At 38.9% G+C, this 20,839-nt stretch overlaps 1 protein-coding gene across 2 annotated transcripts in view; it reads left to right on the plus strand.

Moving 5' to 3' along the window:
* Positions 1-11,208, plus strand: part of hivep1 (HIVEP zinc finger 1) — an 82,297-nt gene extending 71,089 nt beyond the window's left edge. Inside the window, exons 7-9 of one of the 2 annotated variants that reach the window (XM_088929255.1) lie at positions 1,184-1,285; positions 7,312-7,811; positions 9,419-11,208. In XM_088929255.1, the coding sequence (XP_088785381.1) occupies positions 1,184-1,285; positions 7,312-7,811; positions 9,419-10,618 (1,802 nt within the window). In that variant the 3' untranslated portion in view covers positions 10,619-11,208. The remainder of the gene's footprint in view (positions 1-1,183; positions 1,286-7,311; positions 7,812-9,418) is intronic. The other variant, XM_088929256.1, reaches the window with a different exon arrangement.
* The last annotated feature ends 9,631 nt before the right edge of the window (positions 11,209-20,839 follow it).

Here is a 20,839-nt window from a genome sequence, read left to right on the forward strand (position 1 = left end):
TACAGAAATTCAAATGCTTTGTCTGCTTATACAGTATTTTGCATGCTGTCTTCTCCTAGCCTGATGGGCTTTTCATATAGTTAGCCATTTTGATTCTTGGCTGCTACTTTGTCATGTAATTACTGAGCAAGTCATTAATGCATTCCATTGATAGATTGTTTTTCTGTTTTTTTTTACTGAGTTCCCTTCATCTGTATTATATATTGTTGATTGTGGTTCATGCATTTGCAATAAAATGTGCATAGTAATTCCTCTGGTGTTTCCATAGCATGGTGTTAACCCTGGTGCTTACTTTGTAGTGCTGAGTTTTCCACTCCGGATCAAGGGGGGGGGGGGGGGGTACAACAGTTGTGCAGCAATACACAGTAGTACACAAGAGAGCTAACCAGTTTATATAATGGTGTTTGCAGTTACAGCCCCTTGTATGAAGACTGCAAGCCTGTGATGCTTTTAGAGCACCTACATGGTATTCTAAGGAAAATATTCCTCAAAAGCTTGTTTTTATTTATCTCAATTCAGCCAGTATGTTCCTTTCCTTTCACGGTCTGTTTCAAGTTCCTTCTGATGCCTTTGTGCTATAGTTGCTCCTGAAAGGTTATTTCAATACACTTCAAGGTGGATTATTCATCGCACATCCTAATCCACTCTTTCTTTTCAACTTTCAGTTCAAGTAGTAAAAAAGTACCAAGCACACTAACAAAGCAATACCATAAGCTGGAGCATATGTTTAGCACTGTGTTCAGTGCTGCTGATAAATATAGGTGTAAATATTTTTTTCTTACAACAGTAAGAGATCTGCTTTGAAATATAGTATTACAAAGGAAATCAGCAACTTTTTTCACTAATTGAATGATTCTTTTGATTTTTTTCTCATTTTTAAAGTGAGCTTTATTTACATCCACATTTAAGGTCATTAATCACAACACTAACATTTTTTGTTTCTCTACTTTCACTCACCTGTGGGCAATAAGAAATGTTAAGAACAAGGACAAGGACTATCAGCCCAATAGAGCTCATTCTTTTACTACTCAGATGATTCTGTCACAACATGAAGAGTTTTGAAAAGATCCCATGTGTCTCCGCCTTGACAGCATGGGTTGTTAATGTATTCTGTACATTTCGTAATTCCCAAATCTCTTTCATGGCGGTGTCATTTAACTGTGACCTTCTTCTGCCTTCACAGGTAACCTGACCAAGCACATGAAGTCCAAAGCCCATAGCAAGAAATGCATGGAAATGGGTGTTTCTGTGGGTCTCATAGATGATCAAGACGCAGAAGAGTCAGGTAAGCTTTGTCTGCATTCCTGGTTGCCCGTAATTTCTGGCCGGATTCATTGATAAGGGTTATGTTCTCCTGGCGATCAGAATTCAAATTATTGTATCACCAGCCAGTTTTTAGCAGGAGAAGCCCAAGGAGCTGGATTTCTATCTCCGAGGAGCACTTTAAGATTACTCATGCAGGGCTTTCTCAGCTTTTGTCCAATTAGTGATTTCTGCAGATTCCCCTGTGCCCGCAGGCTGGCAGCAGTGTCCGTGAAGGGATGTGCCGCTCCTCCAGTCAGCGTGAATTCTCCAGTCTGGCGGCATGTCAAAAACTCAGTGGGTGGGAGCTCGTGTGTCTCCCCTTCCTGATTCTCCCTGTGCAGGACAGGTGGCATTTCTATGAGCTGTAGCCAAAAGCTACAGAAATAATTACAGGTTCCAAAGTGGGCAGTTATAAAAATGAATAAACAAGTAAAATGTTAAAAAAAGGATCGTAGACATACTGTACATGTGACTGTCATGTGATTTGATCTCTGTTCCCTCGGTGCCAGCTTCACACATGAAATCAGACATTCACATCACCTTTGCTTCATTCAAGTGCTGGAGAAAGATAATTTATAATAATAATGTATTTCTGCCTCCTTTTAAAGTTCATGAACAAACAGTTATTGCCTTATATTAAAAAAAATTCAGCTTCTGGGTCTGCTGGATTGGTTGATTGTAGTGAACTGAGGCTAAAGGGAAAAAAGAGGATGGGATCTTGAGTTTCTAAATCAAGATGTAAGAGAGTAATGAACCAGATATCACATTTCTGTATAAATAAAATTTCCTGAACACCACCGGGTTGAATGTTTGAAAAAATATTTTGTAGTTTTTACTTTTACAAGAAGTTATTTTAAGCACTTAAAAAAAAACATTGTATGGGCAGATAATGAAGGTTACCAGTGAAATGCTGGAACATATTTAGTCAGTTCTATCTTTTTTCTGTGTTTTTTCATGGAGGCAAGAGTTCATTGCATGGCAGCAGCTTGTAAAATGTTCAGGTGTGCCGTAGCGTATTGAACAAGTCTCTGGGTTCATAACTGGTTGGCTGTGGGTTCAAGTTCCCACTGTTGACCTGCTGTTATACTTTTTGTGAGATATTTCACCCCAGTTGCTCCAGTCCACCCAGCTGCTTTATTTGGGGGATAATTTTTCTTGACAGACTGGCACCCCATTCAGGGAGCTGTCAAGTGCTCTCTCTAATCCACCAAATGCCAGGAACAATCAGGATAAGCTGTGACCAATTGGGCTGCTGTGATTCAGATAAGGGAATTACCCACATCTACAGATGCTTACCTTATACTTTGGGTTAACTAGGTCTGTACCTCTGAGGATTAATTTTTTTTTCACTCTTCACATTTAAATGACTTCAGATACATTAACTTGGTTGGCTTGTGCAGTGCCATACAGAACTTTAACAGTTCTGTACAAAGTTAATTGTCAAAATCTCAGAAAGTTTCGTATGAGTCATTATCACTTGCACAGAAGTAAGTCTTCCCTGTAGCACGTTATAATGCCTGTAAAGTTTGATCACTGGGATTTCCTTTATGTGCATAAGTTATAATTTATACCCCTTTAAAATATGTGCCTTTTATGACGGAATGAGAGGTGTAAGTGCGGAAGTTAGTTGATGTTTGATGAAGAGTGTGCACTGTATTTTTTATTATTTTTCACTCCATAAAGATGATGGATGCTTTTCTGCCAGACTTGTAGCCCCTGTCGAGTAGATCAACAAGGATTCGCAATAAAATACCTCAGGGAGTGTGAGTCATCATCGTTCATTTGCGAGACCAAAGCTCTATTTCAAAAACAAGGCGACTCTTTAACCTCTGTGAACCAAGATTGGGTCTGTCTTTACTGAAGAGGAGTGAACTAAGCCAAAAATACCAGGAATAAAAGAATATTTTACTCTATTTCTTTTCTTTTACCTGTTTATTTTCAAAGTGGTTCCAATTGATTATTAGTAATGTTGCATAATCAAATAAGGATTTTTTCATCTATTTGTAATGATTTTTTTGAGAATTGTACTTAAATTGAACATTAACAAACAGTTGTCATGCTATCAAAATCATAAATATCCCTCTGCTGTTTCAAGATGAACCCATACTCATTTTTTTTATATTTTAACCAAAATTAATTTGGGAACCTGTTTTGTTTTTTTTTGCAGCAGATACCTAATTCTGGATTTGCAACCTTGAATAATTTCCATACCAGATATTTTTTCTGTTCTTGTGTCTCAAGCTTGAAAGTGAAATTGAAAATAATAATAAGTTGGAACAACTTGGTGTTTCCTCTATAATACTTTTGGAATGCAAGATGAATGGTAGTGGATGCTTATATAGTGCTAAATGTTGTTTCTTTATGACTCCAATCACATGTGGGTGGTATGCACATAATTTAAAATAGGAAATTACAGCTTCTAATATTAGAAAGTACAGAAGCTTGTGTTTTCTTTGGTTGCAAACGCTCTGGAGTATTTGTTTTTCAGGCTGACAGCAGTATCTTGCTAAATCTGTGGGGATGTGGGTGATGGATCCTTTATTTGCTGTGCATTTCCAGCCCCTACATCAGCTTGCCTTCTAATTAGTTACCTAGAGCCATGCGCCAGTGTTGTGGGCGAGTGACAGGGATGAAAACGGGCCTCATTACACCCACGCTGCTTTCATACAGGAGAGGATGACAAATCGCCTTTGAGAATTCCTCCAGCACTGTAAAAAAAATAGCGAAGGGGGGGGCAGGTGCTGCTGTGTGTGTATGTTTGGTGGGGAGGGGGGGTTAGGATGGTCGTCTTCTGTTCTGCTTCCTGTGAGCTAGCTGGAGAGTGAGCTTCCGAAGCATCTGCAATTACGACTGAACTCAGCCAGTGCTGCCTTGCCACACAAAACGTGCTAATGATAGCATCTCCGTGTGGGCCCTTTCCCACTGCCGGCTTTGATTAGATACGTGAATCATCCCCTTAAAAAAAGCTATTGAAATCGTCAGATTTATTGCCGAAAAATGAAGATCAGGATTGAATACTAATACTGCACTACATGCACTGAACCTATTCCAGCAAGCACTACATTAAGACACAAAAAACCCTTTAGCAATAAAACGGGATCTAGGAGTCAATATAACATTTATTACATTTGTTGCAGATGTCTTCCTATTATCATGTGGTTCATTAAAGCTGTGGAACAACTGTTCTACCTATTTTAAATTATTAAAATGTCTCAGTTTCCTGCTCCTTACGTTTCCCTGAACTGGGAACAACAGTCACCATCAATATTTTTTTTTCTGCACAGATTTGACTGCAACTTTTCTTCCAAAACTCGGTGTAGGTGTGTGCATGGTGATGTCATCTTTTCAGAAAAATAGAAAGCAGTTCTAATTAAGCAGGTTTATTAGATAATCTTTTGACCACTTGCACGTTTTTTGCATTAGCACACTGCAACTAGTCATTTGTTGTCTAATAACTAGTTTCTTTCTTTAAGAGACATTTTGCAAAGGAATGCTACCAGCAGTAAAGTAGTTCATCCAACCTTGGAAGATTGACAGACTGCCATTAAAAGTCGTTAAGATGATAGACATTTTTAGAGTCTTTTGTTGAGGAGGAGGAGTTGGGGACTTAGCAAAACAGTTTTGAACATTAATAGATTCCTATTTTGGTCTTTCTAGAAAGTGTTTGAACATTTTGGTAAAAAATTAGTATATATCGTGTCTTCTCTCTGTTGGTTGAGAGTACTCTCTGCCTGTAAATCAGGAATTATTTTCTGCAGCAGTTATAGAATTTCTGTGGAAATGTGTCCTTAAGGAATGAATCGAATGAGTGATCCTGAATGGATCACTAACATAGAAGCACAAAGGGCAACACTGGAATTGCATTGTTAAAATATGAAATATTTTATATTTAAGATGCCAGCCCCTGTAGATTGATGTAGCCCTTCATTGATTTGGTGAATCCTAAAACTGATTGGCATGAACCCAGTGTTTCAGAATAATGTCTGCAGAAAACATGTTGTGTGCCATGGCCATGTACGTGCAGTACTGTATGCAGATCACTCTTTTCAACCCATGAGGGGGAAGAGCGTCTTTACAGTATTAAGGACACAGGAAGGAATGTGGAACTGTTAGGAGAAAGTAATAAATAGCTATTGAAATTGTGTTCTGTGTGGATTGTAGCACATCTTACAGCCATGTGGTGCCCTGGTGAAAACTTAATAAGTAAAGATTTTTTTTCTCAGGTAGTAAGATTGCCAGAAATAAACAGCTATGCACTGAGTGCTTTGACAAATGCCTTGTATCTCATTATTAGCACTTTGTACAGCTTGTTTCCTCCTGCCTGTGGTCAACTGTACTGTTCATGCTGTGAGAAATGTACCGCTAGTCATTACTTATTACTTTAAGGGCATTAGAAATTTCATTCATTGTTTTCTTGTTCCCTGGCAAACCAATTATGTCACCTATGTGATGCATTGACAGTGCTTTTTTACTGGCCAGGCAAACTCACAGTTGATGTGTTTATGTATATGAGCAGCCTTAATATCCCTGGTAACCTGCTTCTTTTCTTCAGTGTAAGATATTTGCGTAGATTTAAATTTAAATCTAAATAATTTACTCTAAATCTGAAAAAATCGTATTAATGCTTTTCGTGAACTTCCATCTGTTGTAGTGCATGTGTAACACAGGATCAAAGAGATGCACACCCATTCTGATATGAGAAGGTATATATTGTGAACAAGCCACCTACTGTAGGTGAATTAAGATTCTGTTTTTGTCTGACTGGAGTTTAAAACACTGTGAATGGATAAGTACTTTGACTAATGGATGATCCTTCCCACATGTGATCACACACTGTTGGCACAAATCTGTAAAAAAAACAGATTCTGTTGCATCCAGTTGAGTTGGTCAATATGACAAAAAAGGGCATTACTTTAGAAGTTCAGGCAAAATATCCAAGCAGCATTTCAGATGAATTACAAAAAACTGTATGTAGTCTAGGACAGCAGTGATATTACTGATGTGAAGGATTGTTTGTGTCAAAGCTCTGGGATTTAAGACTTATGAAAATATTTTAATTCATGCTTATAAACAGTAATATTTAGGAAAAATGACAGTAAGTGCATAAAGCAATACATTTTTATCTTTATCATTTCAGAGGATCGGCTTTGGGTGAATTGAAGAATTTTATATTAGCACTTAGAAATGTAAAGGGTCTGCCTATTATTACAAAGCACATTGAGACTGTTGTTGAGAGTAAGGATTTCTGATAATTAAATATTGAAACAGTGAACACTAGAGAGAGCTAAACCATGTACTGACTATATGTTCTGTGTTTTAGGGACACACTGTGGTGGTTTTTTTTATAGCCAGATGTGTTTGACGATGTATTTCCCTAGACCGGTAATATATATATATACAGGAACGCACACATACCTGTGTGTATGTGTAAATATAAAAGTTCACATGAACTCTCACTAAATAGGGGCTACTAGTGGTGTTACCACCTCATAACCCGATTTGGTCAGATCTCAGAAGCTCAGCAAGGCTGGGCCTGGTCAGGATCTTTCACTGGTGTTGGTGGACCAGTAGGAGGTAGGCTTTCTCCAGGGACACTGTGCTGTCGTAGGTGCTGTCCTTCAGATAAGACATTAGCCCGAGGTCTGACTACTTGGTCATTAAAGATAACATAGCACTGTTCAAAAGTGTAGGGCTGTTAGTCCCAGTGTCCTGGGTAAATTCCATACTGTTCTTCTACCGTCTGGATTCCTCAGAGCTCCCCTTTAATTCAGCTTGTGTTTTCAAGCACATTCTCGCTTCTCCACCTGGTCTACTGTGCAGTGGGAGTGTTGATACAGAAAGGCGGCTGTGTGTCATCCAGATGGTGCTATGCTTAAGTGGTGGATGAAATGGGTCTCCTCCTGCATGCACAATGCTTTGGGATCTTTTGGGATGAAAAGTTCTATATAACTCCAATTACTTATTTAAAACATCACGATATGACCCTGTTGTCACTGTACCCCGCAGGAGATAAAGGGAGACTGGGATACGAACGCCCAGGCTCAGACGTGGAGGACTCGGATGGCGCGGACGATGACGATAATGACAACGAGGAAGAGGATGAGGAAGACAGCCAAGCAGAGTCGGTGCTGTCTGCCACCCCGTCAGTCACTGCCAGCCCTCAGCATCACCCAGCAGGCAGTAGCCACAGCGAGTTTCCAAGCAGTGCCAGTGCGGACGAGCAGCAGAGGGTGACGAGGAGCCTGGCCAAGCTGGACACCGCTCTTCTGGAGACCCTCCCAAGCGCCTTGCTGGCACAAATGAGTATCTCAGGAGATGCCTTCCCTCTGTCCACTAAAGAAATACAGGCCAGCGCCCCGCACAGGAGCCCTGGCACAGAGACAGAGCCAGACGCAGTGCCGATGCTGAGCCCCAAGTCCCCCTGCCGACAGATGTCAATCGATTACCCGGAGCAGGACGATCCTCTCAGTCCCTCGGCCTCAAACAAGGTCTCGGAGCCGTCAAAGGTTGCCGTTTTGTTTCTGTTGTGTTTTTGACTCATGAACTGACATAGTGACAAAGGCAGGTCTTTTGAGATTGCTGGCACTTAAAAGAAATGAACACCGAGGTAAAAAATCAGGCAATCGGCCAGTTGCCACTTTAATCTAGTCCCTTATTTTTGCGATTAATACAAGCTCAAGCAAAAATGAGGCTGCGCAGGGGTAGTTGTGTTGTTACTTATACAGCACGTGGCTCTTTAGGTTTCCAGAAAAACCCCAAAAATAGAATGTAAGGACACATCTTACAAAAGGTTTTTGCATCTTCTTTATATGCATATATGCACAAGTTTAACAAAGGTTATGGAAGAAATGTTACAGGATTTATTTGTGAATGAACAGAACTCATTGTTGAAGCAAAAATGTATTTGGAAGTTTATTTTTATGCCTCATGTGGCAAAGAGTGGAGCAAATTAAATAGCATGTTGAAAGGCTACAATAGCTATAAAAACATTTTATACACTGCTTTTTGTTGTAGTCTGAGATTATGGTAAAGCATTGATTTGTGGAATAGGTCCAGTTCCTGAAAGGGAAGCATTGGCCAAACATGTAGCTATTGTGAAAGATGGGGTAAAAGAGCAGTACGTGATTTTTAGGATTTTCTTTATCTTAATTAATTTAACATAATTTTAAGGAGTAATTCTTTGACCAAGCTAAACAAAGTCATATAATGGGAGGATTCATGAATTTGAGCTCCAATTATAGAAAAAGAAATATTTATTTATAAGAAGAATCATAAAATGAAACTGAAAGTTTAAGAATTAGCTACATTAAGAACATATGCTGTGTACTTGCAGTTAATAATATTTTGGATGTTAAATATTTGGATTGTGCCAAAGCCAGGTGCTCTGGCACATCACGCTCCTCTTGCTCCAGTGCATAGTCTGCCTGGCCGAAGTACCAGAAGTCCTTAGCTTCTCTTCCTCCATCTGCAGCTTTTGCTTTGTTTGGCACCCTTCATCATGGCATGTTCCAGTCTAGTCTGAAGCTGTCCTCCATCTGCCTTTGTGGGAAAAAACGTATTCTGAAAGGACGCTCAGCCCTTTCCATTGAATTAACATTAACCTTCAAGGAACCCCCCCCCCATTAAAAAAACAGCAACTGAAACATTTTCACTGGACTACACTTTATGACTGTTATGAAAATGTGTCCCATTGCAGACCTGTTTGTTAGAAGGACAGTGATTCCCACTGTGGGAAAAAATTCCATTCTGAACCTTATTCATTTGTTTTTATCTTTTACATCAACAAGAGATTATGCCTTCCAGCTTTAATTGAATACTTAAATTATTTATGGAATTTTAGGAGAAGGTGAACTTCAACACTGTACTTTGGTTGTTGTTACAGTTTCCATAACTGTTAAATAGGTCATTTTAAATAGAATTTCAGTAAAGCTGGAATTCAGCTGTGCTTTCAAGTAAATTTTTTGTTCTTTTTTTTCTTCATGTGCAGAGAATAGGTTGAGTCTATGCATACGTTTTTGCAATTTGGTATTTTTGCTTTTATTAGGAATCTCTCCCTTAGCATTGTTCTAGTTGAACCTAATGTCTTTCTCTGTGTTGTGATCATTCTTTTCAGGTTCACCTGCCAGGGGGCCAGTCCTGTCAGCAGAGTGAAGCTGGGCTGCCGGTTGATCGCAGCACTCAGACCAATTTAGTGCCTGCGTCTGTCTACACGGCGCCGCCACTGCAGCCCCAGTTCCTCCCTCAGAGTCAGATAGAGCCTGCAGCAACACCAACACACTTGTTCAGCCATCTGCCCCTGCACTCCCAGCAGCCCGCCAGAACCCCCTACAGCATGATCCCTGTGGGGGGCATCCAGCTGGTGCCCGCTGGGCTGGCGGCCTACTCCACCTTTGTGCCGATCCAGGCCGGGCCAGTGCAGCTCACCATCCCTGCTGTGAGCGTCATTCACCGCACAGCCAGCCCTCATGGAGAGAAATCCCCTGAAGGAGCGCCATGCGCTGGCAACCCCTTGGCTATGACCGAACAAGTGAACAACGTGCTGCCTTGCATTCCCATCGGACAGGTCAGTGTTACAGGACTGCAAACCCTCAGCACTCAGACTCTCCAGCCCCTTCCGGCTCTGGGCCTAGAGACGCTCAACATTGTGGGCCTGGCAAACTCCAACATTGCCCCCCAGGTGCATCCTCAGAGCCTCACTCTGAACGCATTAGGCTTGCAAGTGCTGGCCGCCAACCCACCAAGCCAGAACTGCCCGAGCCCACAAGCACACATCCCTGGGCTGCAGATCCTGAACATAGCATTGCCCACTCTCATTCCATCGGTCAGTCCGATTGCAGCTGAAGGCCAAGGTGGGGAAGACACTTCCAATGTCAATTCTAAACCCTGTGATGCTACGCTTGCTCAAGGATCCATAATCCCCCCTGGGGATGTTGACATCAACACTGCTGGTCGGGCATTAACCCCACAAACATCCACGAGTATTCAGCTAAGGGATTTAGAAATCACACCCTCAAACAGGCCAGAACTGCCGTCGGGCTCCAGAAGCACTGCAGAGAGCGCAGAGTGTGACGAAGAAGTGGCGTCACGACCCAAGGCTGGCCCAGAAACAGCACCGGTTCAGAGCGCCAGAGGCTCTGCCATTGAGCACTTTGTAAAGGGCAGTGAGGAAGAAGTCTCAAAGCAAGAGGCTTCTCCAGGAGGCTCCTGTGAAGTAAGGCCTCAAGGACGCCCTGGGGCCCCAAGACGTCAGATGACAGTGGAGTACAATGACGTCTCTAGCGATGACGAGGACAGACTCGTAATAGCGACCTGATCGCTTCACGAGAGTTCTTCATTTTATTTTTTGTAATGCTTGTCACTTTGTAAAACTGAAAACACTTAAAAGGTTTGCAATTCTGCAAACACCTCTTTCCTCAAAGCACATTTTCTGACATTTCATATTATACGTGCAATCATAAATAATGACCAATCTTTACCTTGTTCCTTTTTATTTTTCTTGTCAGCTCCAGCCATTTTTTTTTTTGTTTTTTGTACATGTTGTATAGACAATTGTGCCTTTTGGAGTTTCTTGTTTAGGAACCTGTATATAATACAGAGATTACAAATCCAGTAGTTGCTTGTGTTTATTTAGAAAAAACATAAAACAAAAAAACTTTTATTTTCAAAAGTGTTATGTCTGTCATAAATTTCTGAATAATAAAATATATATATATGTTGCACTGATATTGTACATTTCTATGGCTATGGGGCAAATGTTTCTGTGTACAGATGTTGTAGTTCAAACTATTTATTGTAATCCATCTACTGGCCATGAAACATATGTCTATGTTTTTTCCTTGTGTAAGACGGTAGCTTCACATTTCGGTATCTGATGAACTGTATCAGTAAAACTTTGTTTACAGAGGTCAGTGATCGCTATGTCTTTTATTGTATTTTAAGTACTCATCACATGTAAACACAAACTTAAAGCAGTCCAAGACAGTACTCTCATTTTAGATTTTCAAAACACACTGTTACAGAACTTCAGTATTAGAAAGATTACCTCCATTACATATCACATCTGTAGAATACTAGTAATTGTAGTTTCGGGGTAAGATAGGGTAATAGTAACTATGTCAATAAGTAAATATTTTTACTTTTACTTAACAGATAGAAATGATAGAGACTTGAAGGTCCCCCCCAAAAGAAAATATAAAAACCTTTTTGTGATTAATGAGCATTAATTAATGAGATAACTTTTATATGGCGAGTTTAACGCTCCATCAGAGATGTTAAAGGAAGAACTCTTCTGTAACAAAAGACTGGAGAAAAAGTCAAATTGTAATCTTGCACTTCCACTCTCTTATGTATAAATATTTTGACTGCTGAGCCCTCTATGCACACATCTTTTTTCACACTGCTCCCTCCATCCCATCTTCCTCCTTTCTCCTGCCTCCGTGGTTCATTCCTTACAAGTGAGGAGGGGATATAATAGTTCTCAGTTAACACCAAACATCAGAATATTAAGTACATTATCTTTAAAAGTTTGTCTCATCCCATTATTTAGTATTTGACCGCAACAGGAAGATTTTTTTCAATTGAAAAAAAGCATCCTTATATACCCATGTCAAAGGAATGTAGATTCCTTAATAAGAAAGGTTACAATTGAGAGGCGCTTGTTCCATACTCCTACAACTCTTTGGATGAAGATGTGCCTCCTACTTTCAGTCTTAAATTAATTTCCACATACTGTAGTTTCCTTGATTTTTCAGTACATCATCAGTACTCTCATCAGAAGCCCACGTTTGTTGACAATGCAAAGTTGTAGCAGAGTGAACCAGCTGCTAAATAATGCTCCCAAAAGAGTCCTGTGAAAATGTACTGCTACTCTAAGTTAATAGATTTATCTCATTTAGTGGTTCTAAAAGTTTTTACTTCCTTTGCCCATGTGCATTCAGTTCCAGACTGGAGCTGAACTTTTTGATTAGGCCTCTAGCAATGTCCTGTTTGAGATGCCTAGTGCCTGAACTTCAGAGAGGTAAAGTCTCTGGAAAAGTTTTTCTCTCACTACCTGGAGCAGTCCAATCATTTGACCACTTGTCTAGAAACGTACAGTAGTCATACTGTTTGTGGTTGTACACAGCACAGTTTACTTAAATCAAGACTTTAAATATGATTCTACAGGAAAAGGCCGTTTTTACAGTAGATTTTTGCATTAAATTGAACCTCATCTTTTAATTGTTGCACATTGGGATGTTTTTTTTCCTTGCTTTCGTTAGCTAATTCCTACTATAATGCTTTCAAACAGGGATCCCCATTCCTGGTACTAGAGAACCTGTGTCACACATTTTAAGTCTAGCGGAGCCCATAATGCATAGTAATTATGATTAATGCTGAATTCACACATTAATACCTTTAAATGTCTCAATTTAAGGGCAGTGTTAAAATCCCATTCAGTGAATCTGGAGCCTTGTGATCATCTGATGCTCACAAAGCTCAAGTTAACTTCAATAACTAGTTTATTCTATTTTTGTCTATTAGCTGTTTCCTTCTGGGTTGAATGTCTTCCTAATAGGCTTTATTTTTTACTTCATCACATTCTACTGTATGTTCAAGATTTTGCAATGTTTAAAACCACAATGAGAGAATGGTAAGAACTGGAGACCTACCCCACTGGTGTTTCATAGTGAAACACAACACTAATAAGTTCAGGAGACACACTAATGTATTTGTCCTGGAAATTTTCTCCCAGTCATTGGTGAGAAGTTTTTTCTGGAAACTTTTATCAGACCATTACTTGTTTTTTTAATAACATCCAACACAAAAAAGGCTATTACATAATGGACAGTAAAAAAGAGGACAGACAAAGGAAGTACAGTAAGTGAGTAAGAAACCCACAGTACGAACACTGACAGATTTTTACTTGAGGATTATTTTTATTTGAGACAAAACATATGCCGGATGTGGGTGGTCTAGGCACTGATGGCATTCAATACGATTTAAAAGGGGATGCATTTTCATAAAATTCATATGTAGGCCCACACAGCTCATGCTTTATATTAAGTATGACGTTCTACATAATGAAAACTTCAACCCATCTGCCAACAGTTAATAATTGAGAGGAGATGGACAGTAGCTGCTTGCCTAGCTAGCAGCAAAGGTCAGTATTAAAATTACACACAGGATAATGGGAACCAGACCAGGGTGAAAGTCCAGTGGGTAAGGGTGCAAGTATATCGGCTTGTTTTTAACAAGTAGCTCTATCTTTGTCTTCTCCTGTCTATTGTCCTACTCATCCTCCTTCCCTGCACTCTTGATGTGCCACAGTATTGAGCTGACAGTTTTCTAGCAAAGCACAGCAGTATTAATGTCTAATCCTGGAAGGAGAGTGGCTTTAAAAAGAACTATAATTTCAGATACGATGTGACTTGAGTGACGCCTAGAGGTGACTTGTACCTGTGGTGAATTTGTGTGTAGAAATCTTGTTGCTTGGGAACCATGTTCACAAAGCTGATCCCAGGGCAGCAGGCTACACGGATAGTGTTCACATTTCTTTTTTTCCTTCATTGTCAGATGAAATGCCTTCTTAAAACATTATAACAAAAAAAACAGTACATTAAGACAAAAGATGAGTGAATGTTTAATGTGCAGTGGCTTTCAGTCAACTTCAATAAGGAGTGAAGGGCACACTGCTTACTGTCACATGTTTGGAAGTCACTATCAAGAGAGCTTAGTCAAGCTGATATGGAAATATTTGGATTTGGATCCTCATCATAAATTGCTCTACATGGGAGAAGATGGGGAACACCTGATTCCAGCCCTGGAGAAGACTTTGGTACTTTTACATCCAGTGTTGTGGGGACAGACTGCTGATCCCAAAGAGATTAACAGTGACATCGAAGGGTTACAACACCTAAAGAAAGGCAGTTTTGACAAGGCTTTGCTTGTCAATGCCTTACCGTATTTAGAGGTATGTATTAATTAAAGCAACAGCAATAATAAAAAAGCTCATTATTTATTACTTAGCACCTACCACATCCACTTCAGTTTCACTTAATCGGGTTTTCTGAATGGTATTGAATAATGCTATATTCTGCAGCTTCTTTCAGTCTCATATTTCTTAGGATTGTGTCCATTATCATCATCAGCAGCCAATTGTGTCAGCAGTAGACATGGCAGAAGGCAGGACTATATCAAGGCTGGGCTGCCAGTGTGTTGAGGGCACATGCACACAAACAAGGAAAAGTTAGCCATTAATACATTATCACATACTAAGGATGTTAGACATTAACTTAGCCACTTTTTTTTGGACAATGGGAGGAAGCCCAGAGCACTAGGGAAAAACCCATGTGAACACTAGGAGATTCCGCATATTCTATCACCTAGTTTACACCTCCCAGATTGATCCTGCTGCTATTGATTTTTCTATGGAACTTCCAATTGGCAAAAAGCTTTAGATGTTGCTCTAATTTACAGTATATAAAACTTTGTAAAATGACATTGTTCTAAACATTCTTCTAATTATTTAAATTTAGAAACTTCTGTTTTTATTTGCCAATGTCTTTTAAGTGGGAAATTCTGTACACCACAACTCCTGTTTTAACTAATGTATGTCTGGATACCACAACAAGAGCATTCATTACTTGCTTGTGTTAGTTTGTTTAACGTGACTCATGTTAAAATTACACAAAGTTGATACTGGGAGATGATTTGCAAACTGGTGATTATATTGTGGCATTCAACTAAACGTTTTGAGGACACCGATTTCCTTGTCTTTTTTATGTCTCCCATGTACAAATGTATTTTCTTACCTTCTGGCACCGGAAGTTTAAGTGACAAATCCTTCTCAATTGAGTACAGAGCCCATCGCAGATGTTCAAAAAAGTCTTCAGTTTACTGAACGAGTCTGGTGCAGCTCTCCTGATTCACCGTCCTGCACCGGTGACAACGCTTCCTTTCTTCAGGAAGGCCAAAGACAAGATGGGAGAACAGGATTATCCCTGTGAGGTAATTAAGCATCTATTCTTGAAACTGTGAGCCACAGGGCCAAAACCCAAGACTGGCAGGTTTCTCCTAATTCTGCCAACAGATGTGTACTTTTTTACAGGAAGCATTTCATGTTGTTTTATAACTTTCAGCTTTGATTTGCGTATAGTTAAATATTGTATTTTATATACTATATGACATATACTGTACATGTAAATGGTAGATAATAAATAAATACAAAACATTTGGAAAACTTTTGCTTACATTTTGTTCGGTATCAACAAATGTGCTGTGATGGCTTGCAGGCACAGAACAGCAGAAGGCAGTGCACAGAATGTTTATTCTGTTTATTTTCCTCTTGGAAACAACAAATACTTTAGTATTCAGAGTAGCCTAAGATGTACAGTACCTGTAACTTTGTGTTTAAAAACGTTTGTCTTTTTAAAAATTGTAATATTATTGTACAACAGTAATAGTGTGGAATACTATAGACTACTGTGATTTCATGTTACAATAGCAGTATGGAATAGCATAGAATATGGTAATAGTATTTTTATATTATGATTTAAAAGCAATTCATTCAGCTTTGCTAAAATCCACCACAGACATGGCAACCACAAAAGGCATAAACAGGTGTGCACTGGCTCTGGTATTTCCTGTGTCCAACTCACTATGTCCATTTTCCATCAGAAAATCTTTGAGAGTCTGTGGTTAGTTGAAGCTGAGCTGGAGTGGGAACTAGAATCTGTTCCAGTAAAAATTAGAAAGGTAAGTAAGACACACAAGGCTGTGCAATGCCATGATTCATAACTTTAATCAAGGTAATGAGAACACTTCATTGAGCCACATTGTTATCTTATAAGCACCTTCATACAGACAGTACTATTATCCCACTGAGTGTTAGCTGCTGCAGAACACGCAGAAGACAAAACAAACTTAAATTTGAAAACTCAGGTTATTAAAAGAAATAGAAAAGAACCTTCGTTAAACCTAAGGTGTTAAAACTGGCAAATTGCAGTGGGAAAACAGTAGGAAATTATTTTTGGGATGAACCAATACACCAGTTACAGTACCCAGTAGACAAAATACATTCCCCACTATTCTCTTATCTTTCTATTTACAAATAAGATTTGTCATTCAAATGTCATAATGGAATGTGTAACCTGACCATCATTCCATTATGGGGAAATCAGTTTTCAGGACATTGGGCATTTCCCATTACAGGAAAGTTAAAATATCTGGAAGGCTCAACTACTGATGTGTTAGGCTCCTGTGAGCTTCAGGGACAGCTGTAAAAGCACATGCATACTGTATGTCCTACAAGGTTTTGAAATATGTGCAGCCCATCCCACCTTTATAGTACAATGACCTTCAGATGATGGTGTCAGGACTTGAACTTCAATTGATTTTACTAGTTCTCAACTGGATTGAAATCTGGAGCTGGTTCTGGTCAGGGAAGGTGATGGAAGTCTTTCTTACTGTATGTCCCTCAAGTCATACATTGCCTGTCACTCAGAGAGTCTATTCGTCTGACCTGTCATTCCTTGGATTTTGGCCTAATGTGGTATTAGTGAATCAGAATTCACTCTTGTCCTGTTTCTGCTCCTTTTGGAATTGTTGTATGTTGCTTAATATTAGTTTGATTATTTCTCTGTTATTTTAATGGGACTAGAAGGCCTATACAGATTTAAGGTAAGCTTTCCAAATTGCTGCGCATTTCAAGCACAAAAATATAACATGTCTGAAGTCCCAGTGCACTACAAAATCAAGAGGAAAGCTTAATCCTAAGAACACAAGTGGAAACTACATGAATTTGAATTTAAAACTGAGAACGGGAAGCACTTCTTTACAAAAAAGGGTTGTGGGAGTCTGGAACAAGCTATTCAGATGTGCTGCTGAAGCTCATACTCTGGCTTCTATCGAGAAATGGCTGGATGGATCCATACATCTTTAAGCTACAGTCAAAATAGCTAGTCTGTGACCAATTTAATGATTTTTAGATTTGTATGTATTATGTATTGCCATACAGTGCTTGAGGTGAAAAGTATTATCTGAATGGGATCTAATACTGACAATATTTGGTTTGGGGTTAATTCCCAATATTATCGCATTGTAGGAAGAATGGCTTTCTTTGCTGGGAAGGAAGTGTGTGCCCATGCTGCAGTGTCTAAGTGGTCGGGATATTACTACGGGACTACAGGAGCTAAGAGAAGGGTGCCTAAAATACTCTGTAAGTTAAAAAAATAATTCAGCAAACAATTCCATGTTCTCAAGTGTCAAATCACTTCTGTATTCCAGTCTTATACTGTATATATATTAAAATTTCCTCGTATATATTCATCAGCAGTTTTTTTTTTGCAGTACTATCCATAGTGCAGCATAAACACATTTTGATTCAGGACGTTTTACAAGAGTAAATACTGAGAACCTGCCCACAATTTGTCAGAAACTAACATATTTATGTTACAAAAGATGTCCAGCTGTTGCACCTAATGATGAAGCTATAGGTGCGATGCTGTGCAAGTCTGGATTTTGGTGAATTTAGTGTTTTGCCTACTTTTCTGTACAATTTGGTTTTGAGTTCTTTTCTGTATGTAGTCTTGGGAAATATTACCCAATATGTAAATTTTTGGGTGGGAGGAAATTACGATTTCGTCCAAGCATATTTCATTCTAACGTTTATGTCGCATTGAAAAATCATCAAAACGAGCTATTCTGCTTGATACCGAATGTACAGAACAGAACATGTATAGAACATGATAATCGAATGGACAGTTTCTAACCGAGTCCTGGCTGTAGAAACTTGAGCACATGTCAGGGTGGGTGAAATTCATTACGAATCCAGATCGCTATGAATTTAAAGTTGATGGTACGGAACTCTACCTCCAGAGGGGCAAGACACACTCAATTTTGCCTAAAAAACACCCATGGATATCTGTGCAGTAGACACATACTGTATATGAACATTATGTTGGTCCTTAATGTCCAATAACAGTGTAAAAACAGACACCAAAGAAACAATTTTGCGGATTTTTAAGTTCATTCGCGTACACTGCTGCTAAAAATGAAACTTCTTATCTTTTTGATTGACAAAAAAATTCAACATTTTGGTCGTTTTGTGCTCTGAAGGAGGAAACTCTGTGCTTTGAGGACACTCTCCTGTTCATCGTCGCTCACAAAGGGCAAGCGAGCCGCGCTGTGGGTCCCGGAATCCAGCGCTCCGGTCGGACTCACCTGCTTGCTCACGGGCCCGAGGATGTGACGTATAGATTACCGCTATCAAATACCTGAGGTCACCCCTCCAAGCACATCTATCATCTTAAAGGTCCATTTAATATTTAAACAAATTACTTTTACTATTTTACTTCATCAATAAAATAATAAAAATTCGTATCCCTTTTTGTGTCTCTGTGGCATTACAGGGTTTCTTTGACAGTGAATGTAATTGAAAAGGGCAAAGGTTAAATATTATACGTTTCTACCACATTTCACGAATTGAAAGAAACTATTGCTGCGCAGACAATATAATTTATTAATCGATGGCCGATTGAATTACTCATATTTTCCGACGCATTCTGCGATATGTATTAGTCATAGAAACCAGACAGTCTGGATACTAATAAAACAGCAATTAACTGCAGTGCTTTCTGACTGAAGTGAATGGGTATTGACCTTTGTTTGACAGCCTGTCGGGTTAAAGTGTTTAGACAAATTCATTCACTGTAGTCACAGCAGTCTTTTTTAATGATTCGCACATTCTGTCTGGTTTCATTTCCTTAACCTTTTGATTCCACAGCAAAGGAAACTATACTTTTGTATTTTCCTGTCCAACACAAGAGCACATTATTTTATTTAATGTTGTAAATCACCGTGTAGGAATACTAAATGTTGCATAAGTGATAACACCCGTTCAGTCACCGTTTCACTCTAATAAAAATGAAATTGCTTCAAACTTGCGATGTCTAAATTAACCAAGGTCCAGCAGTGCACTGAACAATACACATCGAAGTCATTCGTTCAGATCTTTCCTGTTTCTGGTATAATGCAAATATTTTTTCCCTTTTTTGTGGTCGAAAGATATAATTCATTTGTTTGCATAGTTCTAATTTAGATCTTTCAGTTAATGGTAAATAAATCATTGGTCCTTTTGCGATGATATTGTAAAGACGCAGAAAATATGGTTAATAAATATGGTTACGAAAACATTCACCTCACATATTAAATCATCAAAACATTTTTTAACAATGTAACAGTTCGGAATGCATGGATTTCGTAATTGATATTAAAAATTCAGTGAGATTCCGGTTCTCAGTGCGGCAGTGCCAGTCGGGCCTTCCATTAGCTAGTATAATGTGGATTATGACGCCTCCTAGTGGTGATAAAGTGCAATGAATAACTGTACGTATAGGTGTTACGTAAAAGATTTGTTTTTAAAGGGTAATACTAATTTCAAGAGCGGTAAAGCTTTTCACCAACCAACTATCATTATGCTTCATTTATTGCTAAAGACTTCAATGTCATTATTGATTTATTTATAATACTCTCACCGATAATTCCGTCGAAAATTCAGTGGCACAGAGCGCGAATGGGATCATTTTTAAAGTTATTGATACAGTAGTTTAATCAGAAAGGGTACAATTAAAATTAAAATGAAAAAGTGAAAATGTACCCCTTTTACACCCCATAGCTTTCTTTTAATATTGGAAAGTAACGTTTGGGTAGAAGGGATTAATTTGTAACGTTTAAAAGTTAGGTTTTCTACAAACTTTGTATTTCACTACACAGTGTATTTTTACATATATAACGACACTTCAAACATAACATGATGTGTTATGAAAAAGTAAACTCATAATGAATTATATATTGATAGGCAAAACAGATTCTTCTATTGATAAAATTATTAAACTTTTATTAAATTATTTTTCGTTAGCTAAAAAAAGCTACAGGGAAATCGATGATGCTGTCAAGTCTTTTTAGAGCACAAAATCTCTGATGAATACTGACAAATACTCCTCAGTCGAATGAGAATAGCCAGGACCACAGCATATTTTCTGTTTTGTATAATGAGTAGAAATCGTGTAGAAAGATTCTATTGTACACACATTCGAAACTTCTGTTGTAAACTTCTGTCACGAGTCAAAACACTTTGAACAATTGTCTTGCTTCGCGTCAAGTCCGTCTCACTATACAGGAGTTAAGAACCTTCCATCAAACACGTCTTCGTTTTATCGTCTAAGCCCGTTTAACAAGATTATATCGTTACTCTGAATTCAATTATACGGACGAGTGCCCACGTATTATTTATAATATACAGGTAACTTAAAGGCATTAAATAAAAAACGGCTTTGAATATACTGTAATACAGTGATTTCCCTACAGCTGTTTGTGCTCGTCGGACATGATCATCAAGGTCATTTACAAGCTTCGGCAGACCAAAACTACCGAAACAAATCGTACAGTAGCTGATGTTTCAGTTGCACGCACTCTGCTGTTAGGCATGTGCAAGCGCAGCACCGAAATCTTGGCAAGAGCTTCGCCTCAAACTGCCGCTCGGCGTCTCCATCCCTCT

Source organism: Atractosteus spatula, chromosome 12, assembly GCF_055471065.1.
Source record: "Atractosteus spatula isolate fAtrSpa1 chromosome 12, fAtrSpa1.hap1, whole genome shotgun sequence".
NCBI lineage: Eukaryota > Metazoa > Chordata > Actinopteri > Semionotiformes > Lepisosteidae > Atractosteus > Atractosteus spatula.